The sequence below is a fragment of the Solanum verrucosum genome, unplaced genomic scaffold, assembly GCF_900185275.1.
Source record: "Solanum verrucosum unplaced genomic scaffold, falcon-dt-bn FXZP01000040.1, whole genome shotgun sequence".
Classification (NCBI taxonomy): domain Eukaryota; kingdom Viridiplantae; phylum Streptophyta; class Magnoliopsida; order Solanales; family Solanaceae; genus Solanum; species Solanum verrucosum.
This window is the reverse complement of record NW_026020323.1, coordinates 723,359-732,306: the sequence shown is the minus strand read 5'-3', so window position 1 is coordinate 732,306 and position 8,948 is coordinate 723,359. Positions and strand designations below refer to the sequence as shown.

At 30.7% G+C, this 8,948-nt stretch overlaps 1 protein-coding gene across 1 annotated transcript; it reads left to right on the top strand.

Moving 5' to 3' along the window:
• Positions 1 to 674: 674 nt before the first annotated feature.
• On the top strand, positions 675 to 4,014 carry LOC125835490 (3-hydroxyisobutyryl-CoA hydrolase-like protein 5). The gene is made up of 14 exons (XM_049514623.1): positions 675 to 749; positions 874 to 957; positions 1,059 to 1,127; positions 1,714 to 1,777; positions 1,906 to 2,063; positions 2,144 to 2,228; positions 2,422 to 2,507; positions 2,709 to 2,830; positions 2,924 to 2,984; positions 3,107 to 3,205; positions 3,323 to 3,424; positions 3,537 to 3,578; positions 3,687 to 3,811; positions 3,912 to 4,014. Exons 1-14 carry the CDS (start codon positions 675 to 677, stop codon positions 4,012 to 4,014), a joined length of 1,275 nt encoding a protein of 424 aa, XP_049370580.1.
• Positions 4,015 to 8,948: the final 4,934 nt, after the last annotated feature.

Sequence of the window (8,948 nt, the reverse complement as noted above, 5' to 3'; positions counted from 1 at the left end):
GCCAATTGAAATTGTTAATTGCCTTAATTTATCCAAAAGTTAGTTTTATATATGGACACATAAGTAGGAAAGCTATTTTTCCTAATAATGAGTGCAACAACGCACGTTGATAAATTTAATAGTTTGATGAAGGACTATTTTAACTATCAGCAATATCTTGATGATATTTATTTACACTTAAAAATATCCAACTACTCACTGATTAACTCAAAAAGAAAAAAATAGAATTTGTATGTTTTGCACCCCAAATATGATGTGACATGCTACACATTTTTTAGGAAAACATTTCGTTTATACAAACACACCCTAAATTCTTTTAGCCAGCTTAGAGCCAACTTTTTTCTCATTATTTTTTGATCATTCGTTCCATTCACATCAAATTTCGTTCACATTTTAAATCATTAACTAATCAAGATTCTATAGCTGATTTTTTTCAATTATTATAATTAAGCTGGAGTATTAAATTAATAGATTCATCACGTTTAATACTATTACAATGATTCTTTCAGATTAGAGAGAGAACAGAAAGGGAGAATATTTTAATTAATCATGGTTAGAGCGTGTAAAATTTAATATATAAAGTCCTTTAATTTCTTATGCATCTCCATTAATACTTGATCAAGCTAGGTGTTCCTTTTTAATTTCTCCAGTACTACTTCAAGTTACGTATTGCTATGGCAATAATATCTATTCCCAGTAGCACCACAATGTTTCCAATGCCTCAACAAGTATTGAGACAAAATAGAGAGGTAATTTCAACGTTACTAAAACATGTTATTAATGTCAGAAATAATATTCTTCAATATAATTAATATATGTATCGATCTTCGGTATGATAAATGTACCTTAATATATTTTTTGGGTTGTCACTAGGTTGTTATGGCTGAGGAAATCGGTCGCGCTAGAATGCTCACCTTGAATCGGCCTAATCATTTAAACTATATATCAGGCAAAGTGGTATGTATATTTATACTATATACTATATGATGAATATATGTGTAGTTACAAAATGGCTAGTGCATGTTCACTTAATTATAAAATTTCTTTTATATAATTAGGCATCAACGCTCGGGCACAACTTTGAGAAATATGAGAATGATGATAGTGCTGATTTTGTAATCATCAAGGTAAGTACTGATTAATTATTTTGTTTTGACATGATACATAATCGTGTCATTTAACTTGACATCAACTGACATTTATGTCCTTCAACTTTGGATGTGCACAAGTAGACATACACGTACGACCTCATGTAGAATGCAAATTGTCACGTAATACATGTGTCTATTTATTCAATTATATACAAGTTTAAGTGACTACTTGGTACACATCAAAAATTGGAGGGAATATATGTCAATTAAAGACAAGTTAAAAGGCATTTTTATGTATAAATATGACATTTAACTTGGCTTCAACTTGCATGTATGCCCTCAAACTTTTATTGTACACAAGTAAACACTTAAACTTGTATAAAAGTTGAACAAGTAGACATATATATACGTCTTATGTGGCATCCTACGTGGTCAATTGCTTATTAAATTTTATACAAATTTAAGCGTCTACTTGTACACATTCAAAGTTGGAGAGCATAGATGACAGTGAATCCAAGTTAGAGGTCATATTATTATGTATTATGCCTTTTGTTTTGGCTTATCAGTTACCGTTAATTGTTAAATTACCAAATTTAATTCTCATTCATTTGCACATATATAGGGAACTGGTCGCACTTTTTCTGCTGGTGGGGATTTGCATATGTTCTATGAGGAACGAAACACAAGTAACTAATTAATTCTAAATTTTCCTTTATTTTTTAAATTTGTTGGTATATATGCTAGAACTATTGAATTATTAATTAATACTACATGTTCACATAAACTCATGAGTATACATGTATATTATTTGAAGGGGATTCTTGCCTTGAAGCTACTTATAGAATGTATTGGCTTTGCTACCACATTCACACTTACAAGAAACCACATATTGCTCTTGTCCATGGAATGTCTGTGGGTGGCGGTGCATCCTTGATGGCTCCAATGAAATTCTCTGTGGTCACTGAGAAAGCGGTCAGTATCAATTACTATTATAAAAAAATTTACATATAATTATCTTATAAAGTATCTGATTGTGTGAATTAACTTTGCAGTTTAGTTCCACTCCTGAAACAAATATAGGGTTCCACCCAGACTGCGGCTTCTCATACATGCTTCCGCGTCTTCCAGGTCGACTTGGTAAGCGCTAGATGAAGGAGAATGTAATTTTTTTTAAATCTAAAGTCACCTTTGTGGTGAAGGTTAGACTTGACTCCTACCTCGTATATTTATACCCAATAATATGATACATGTAAAAGAGAACCTCTCCAAAAATTGATTGAGAGAGACCTAGTATAATTAATTAAATGTATGTATGTATGTATATATGTAGGGGAATACTTGGGCTTAACAGGAGAAAAACTAAGGGGTAAAGAAGTGGTTGCTGCTGGACTAGCCACTCATTTTGTTCCTTCACAGGTTAGTCCAAGCTTTTCCTTTCCTTCAGAAATTTACCAAACACTACAACAAATATAGAATTATTATATTTAGCAGTAATAATATAATATGAGTATATTTATAACCAACACTCTATATGTAAAAATGCCGCTAAAGATTTTAGCAACTCTAGATATAATGACTCATGAATTTTTTGCTTATAATTTTTTTTTCAAATGTCAGAAATTATTTCAGCTAGAGAAGCGTTTGTTGAGCATAAAAAGTGGTGATGAGGATACTATTAGATCTGTCATCAATGAATTTTCCACAAATATTCACATTGATGAAAGAAGTATCTTGAACAAGTAATGTATCACATAATTAAATTATTATTTTGAGATTTTTCTTTGAAATATAATATTGAGAGTAACATTTTTATTTTTCCAATTAACGTGTAGGTTGTCCATAATCAATGAGTGTTTCTCCAAGGATTCTGTGGAGGAAATTATTGAGTCATTTGTAAGAATTAATTTTTCTATTTTTCTAATTACATGATATTTTTAAAATTTTATACCAATATCATTTCATACTAAGTGAAAAAATATTTCAAATTTTTATGTATTTTCTGCTCAACTTTTCAGGAAGCCGAGTCAAGCAGAAAAGGAAATGACTGGATTATGCCAGTGCTTAAAAGCCTAAAGAAAGCATCTCCAACAGCACTAAAAATAACATTGAGATCGGTAATAAATTCTTTATTATGCTTATTGAACAAGAAAAATAACTTTATCAAGCGCTCAAAACTTTATATACTTGCAAAAAGAAAAAGAACCTTACCTTTTTCCTAAATTACGTTTTAGATACGAGAAGGAAGGACACAAACTATATCTGAATGTTTGAGGAAAGAATTCAGAATTTCAATGAACATACAACGAACCATAATATCTGGTGATTTTTATGAGGTAAGTTTACGAATTCTTTAAAGTAAACTCAATCTTATGTACTTAATATGTAGAAGTATACTTAATTTTGGATTTCTAATTTAAAGTTCATTGATATTTTTTATTTATGAAGGGCATAAGGGCTCAGATAATTGACAAGGATAAGTCTCCAAAGGTATGCACCTTTTTTTCTTTAAGTATTAAATACATAATAGTATTTCTCAATATTGAATAATGATATGTTAATGTGTTTATTAAAATATATCTCTTCATTTATATATAGTGGAACCCTTCAACTCTTGACAAAGTGCATGATGATCAACTTGACTTAATCTTCAAGCCATTTGAAGATCATGATTTGGAACTTCAAATTCCTATAAAAGAAGAAGAAGAAGAAGAAGAATCCAGGTACAAATGAAGTCATATATTGCATTTTATCTAACAATAGATTTTGGAATATTATTATTTAATTAGTCATTAATCTTGCATTTGATCTAATAATTAACAGGTGGAGAGGAAAATATGAAAATTCGAGCTATTCTAGTCCCAACCAAGTGAACATTCAAAAGGCATTCCGATCAATGCCGTCTTGTGAAAGTGTCCTTGTGTAATTTATTTTCTGTTATTAGTAACATACAACAAAGTATATAGTTATTATTTGTTCCAAAACACATATACAATTGTATACGCGATCTCCAAGTAATACAATAATTTGTAGTCAGATATTGATCTCATGGCAACTTGATTTTACAGTTTATCAAATTCATCTATTATCAATTAATTAATCACACAAGTATATATTGGGCAGAGATCATACTTAGTTTATTTAACCCTACTGCATACCCTAGACTCCTCTTCTCGAGTCACACCTAAGGTTCTCAGATATGTCGGTAGTTGCTGCCTCAGTACGCTAGCGCGCGAAAAATGCCTCGTGCGTGCAGCCAGCGTGCGGCAAGACAGTGGGCATAACTTTTTACCCCCGAACTCTAATTGATGCAAACTTGTTGGCGTTGGAAAGAAGAGTCATAGACCTTTAGTTTGATAGGTCATGGGCTACCTAATTCATGATATGCTAAGAGATATGGTCGTTTGAAGTTGGCCCTTGCATGAACTAATGTAAAAACTTAGGCGGTAGGAAGGTTTTAAACTTACTTGGTCTTAGAGGTTCCTTATGACCCTAAATCACTTTCGGTATCCTCGCTACACTTGGTAAAGGACCTTAAAACACATCAGAAAGTTGGACATCATGCAATTCAAACGCATATACTTACAATGAACGATTCACATTCTAAGAGTAGAGTTGCGAGGTGTTACATCAAACCAATCAAAATTGTTAATTAATAGCCTCAGCATACCTTATTTTATTCAAAAGTTAGTTTCATATATGGACATATAAGTAGGAAAGCTATTTTTCCTAATTAGTCTAGCAACGCACCTTGAGAAATTTAGTAGTTTGGAGGACTAGTGTAATCAGCAATATCTTGATGATATTTATTTACACTTAAAAAATTCAACTAATCACTGCTTAGCTAAAAATATAGAATTTGTATATTTTGCAGACCAAATATGATGTGACTTATCACACATTATATGTCATTCACGGGCGGAGTTATTAATTTAATGAATGATGTGAAAAATAAAATATACATTTATGATAATTAATATTTAATCTTTTACCTCATATAATTTTTTGGCGAAGAGTGTGCACCAGACCATCCTTTGCCTATGGTGGCTTGGCCATGATGACATTAAACACCCCACATTACCTTACCCTTATGTATAAGCCAACAAGATAGAGTACCAACACAGCTTTAGAAAGTTGTACCAATTCCATTGAAAATTGTACTACACCATTTGAGTCTAATTCACTAGAAAATAAACACATGTACTACACGTGTCCTTCTACCTTTTTCCAGTTTTCAATTATCTTGCTTTGGTTCTTTCTTTCTTCTACTTTTTCTATTTTTTATTCTCCTCATTCACACACTTGCCGAAGAAGGAGAAGAAGAACTTAGAGATGGAGGAAGAGCAATTGATGGAAAATTAGAGAAGAGTGATTCGATTCCGAATTGATGCATCAATTTGGTGATGAAATTTCATATTTGACTACCGAAATTGGAGGTAATTTTTCATTCTAATTATAAGTTTCTGGGGTTTTGCTTCTAATTTTTATCTCTAGATTTAATTTGCATTTGCATATCAAATTGCATACTTTTTTTGATGTGATAATGAGGCAAACACATGCTTTAAAGTTATGAAGACATAGACTTCATCTAAAGCTCTTCTCGCAATTCTCAAAATTTTGTATCTCAATCTCTTATCGTGGTTAGATTTTCTTATTTTTGGTGAGTTCTATCACCCTTCTTCTTCCTTTGAGAAATATAGGAATAATAAATAAATAAATGCAATAAATTGGTTCTTTATTAGCAAATATAAAGGACGGATTTTGAATCTGACAAATATAGATGCAATAAAATTTTGATTTGAATGTATAATCTTTGCATGTGGATCTTTGGGATTTTAAACAAAGTTCTCTGATTTTTCATTCAATCGTGTGTTCAAAGTTCATTGTGTGTTTTGATTTTGTAGCTTTCATCATTGCTCAAATTGAATTTTTTTTTCTCCTTCTTGGTTTCTCAGTTTGAGTTGCATGTCAGTACTTACCTTTGCTCTCCATTGTACCAAAAGTGTTTGATTGTATACCTCTGCACATTTATAGAAATTTCTACTCAAATTTCCTGCTTATTGCACTTCATTGCTGGTCTAGGAAATTCTGATCTTCTCTGTTTAAATGTTTGTCCTTTCTTTTTTCCTGTTTGTTGGTGAAAACTTTGTCAACTTAGTGTCACTCATTTGTTGGTAATCACCTTTTTGTGGGTATACTTTTTGCAATTCTTCCTGCTCCATATTGGTATGTGGGTTATAATTCTGTTGCATGCATTAATTAATAACTTCTCTTCACTGTTGGTTTGTTGTGCTCTCCTTCTCCTCCTGTTATGTCTATGAACAAATGCATCTTTCTCTTCTTGCAGCAACTATCCAAATATATTTTTGTTGTATGTATACATTGTCATTATCGAGACCTTAGACGTTGACAAAAGAGTTTTATGCATGTTTAGAATATGTATACAACACTTTGTTTTTGATTGTCAATGTGTAAGAGCTTCGACATTAACAAAAGAATGTGTGTCTTAGTTTAATATATCACAAATTGTAGAGAACTCTAATTGGTGTTGCTCTCTAACTCTTCCTGCCCATATTGCTGTTAAAATATCTTGGATGGACATATGGTGCTAAGATTCAATATCGATTGAATAACAACTGATACTCTTGATTGGACTTGCAAAGTCCAAATTGTGGTCATGACTCAAGAGCGAGAAAGTTTGGAAAAGAACATCGAATTTCAAAATCTGATTTTGAAAGACGAAGAGAAGAAAGTAACAAGAGTTGTATCTGAATCTTCAGAAAAAATTGAAGAGATCCATTTCCAACATTATTGGTGCAAGGTTGTCGTGATCAGAAAAGTTTAAGCTTTACTAACTAATTAAGCATTATAATGGAGAATTAGCATAATATGCAAAAACAGTTTAATATCATATGACCACCACCATTTTGGTGTTCTCTTGAATACATCCAAAAGTATTCATGATGTCTAAGGGCCCTTGTAGTATGTAGTTTAGACTTCATATTAACATTCCTTCACATCCAATTTTGTTGTGAATTTCATAGCTTAGGTATAATTGTTATGTACATTAATCTTCTGCATCATCTTTGTAATACTATACATGTGTCTACTACATGGGTCCGACAAAAATACTATACATGTGGCTACATATAACATATTCGGCACAAAATCGACAAATATACTTACCCTTGACCCTTTGACAGTGATTCCACATTATCTTTGAAACTTAAAACAGGGTACATTCTAAATCAGGAGCAAAACAGAAATATGAATGATTATGGAACACTAAAGAGTGCATGATGATCAACTTGACTTAATCTTCAAGCCATTTGAAGATCATGACTTGGAACTTCAAATTCCTATAAAAGAAGAAGAAGAAGAAGAATACAGGTACAAATGAAGTCATATATTGCATTTTATTGAACAATGGATTTTGCAATATTATTATTTAATTAGTCATTAATGTTGCATTTGATCTAATAATTAACAGGTGGAGAGGAAAATATGAAAATTCTAGCTATTCTCATCCCAACTAAGTGAACGTTCAAAAGGCTTCCCAATTAATATCGTCTCGTGGAAGTGTCCTTGTGTAATTTATTTTCTGTTATTAGTAACATACAACAAAGTATATAGTTATTATTTGTTACAAAAGGTATATGCAAGTGTACACGGTCTCCAAGAAATACAATGAATTGAAGTAGTCAGATATTGATCCCATGGCAACTTGATTTTACAGTTTATCAAATTCAATTGGAGTAATATATATTATCAATAAATCATGCAAGTGTTTTCATGACCACAAGTCTTGTTTTTGTTTTATAAGCTAGCTATTGCAAAAAAATAAACTAATTAATTACTCTATTTTTAAACTAGCTAATGTTGAGACGTATATATATATATATATAAAGCTGAATGTGAAAACGATGATGTGGTATAAAAGTTTAAATTTGTTTCATGTAAAGGTGAGAAGTGAATGCATATTGTAGGCCTATTTATATTGGAGTAGTTGTGTTTAAATCTCAATAGTGCAAAACTTTTCGAATTCTATAATTACGTAACAGAGAATTAATAATATAATGTTGTAACTTAAAGAATTCATTTAAAGAAAAATAAAGAGTATTTTATCGGGTGAGTTGTACTTTTTAATATATCATGAAGAAGAGCAAAAGTTTTGAATTAGGCTAGTGGAAGAATATTTTTCTAAAATCGTAATTCTCTTTCAATTCCCAACTATCGTATATATTTATCTTTCCTTAATTATTATTAAATTGTAATTAAACCTTTATTGAAAATAAAATATAATTTTCTTTCCATTATGGCAATTTGTAATTAAACCTTTATTTTCCATGAAGGATGATTGTCTTTCCATTACGGCGATGCAATTAATGCTATACACATTAAATATAATATAATAAAGCATATTGTATTTAGTATGAGAAAATAATTTAAATATTTGAGATAATAGATAAATAGGAATTCTGGCTTTTAAAAGGTGCCACATCATCGTTTTCACATTCAGCTTTATATATATATGGCAAAAAACTTAAGTATACAACTTAATAACTTTAATTACACGAATGTAGCAATACTTTTTTTTTCAATTGAATAGCAATATTATTTTTTTCAAAATTGGAATTCTTATTAAAATAAAAAATAAAAAAACGTTTACCAAGTCACCCACAATTATCCATATCCCTTAAATTTCTCCAATTATTTTACCTTCCCTGATTTATTCCAATTTGTTATATAGCATATCCCATAAAGAAAGGTTTCCTACAAAAATAAAACTTTTGTTCCAAACTAAGATCGACGATCAAATATGCAGATCAATAATTTTTCAATTCTAATTCATCACAGCGG

Bases quoted from the DNA above. Each gene is read 5' to 3' on its own strand.
- LOC125835490 (XM_049514623.1), top strand. From the start codon at position 675: ATGGCAATAATATCTATTCCCAGTAGCACCACAATGTTTCCAATGCCT. The intron at 958-1,058 runs GTATGTATATTT...TTATATAATTAG, and splicing joins ACTATATATCAGGCAAAGTG to GCATCAACGCTCGGGCACAA. The intron at 2,831-2,923 runs GTAATGTATCAC...ATTAACGTGTAG, and splicing joins GAAAGAAGTATCTTGAACAA to GTTGTCCATAATCAATGAGT.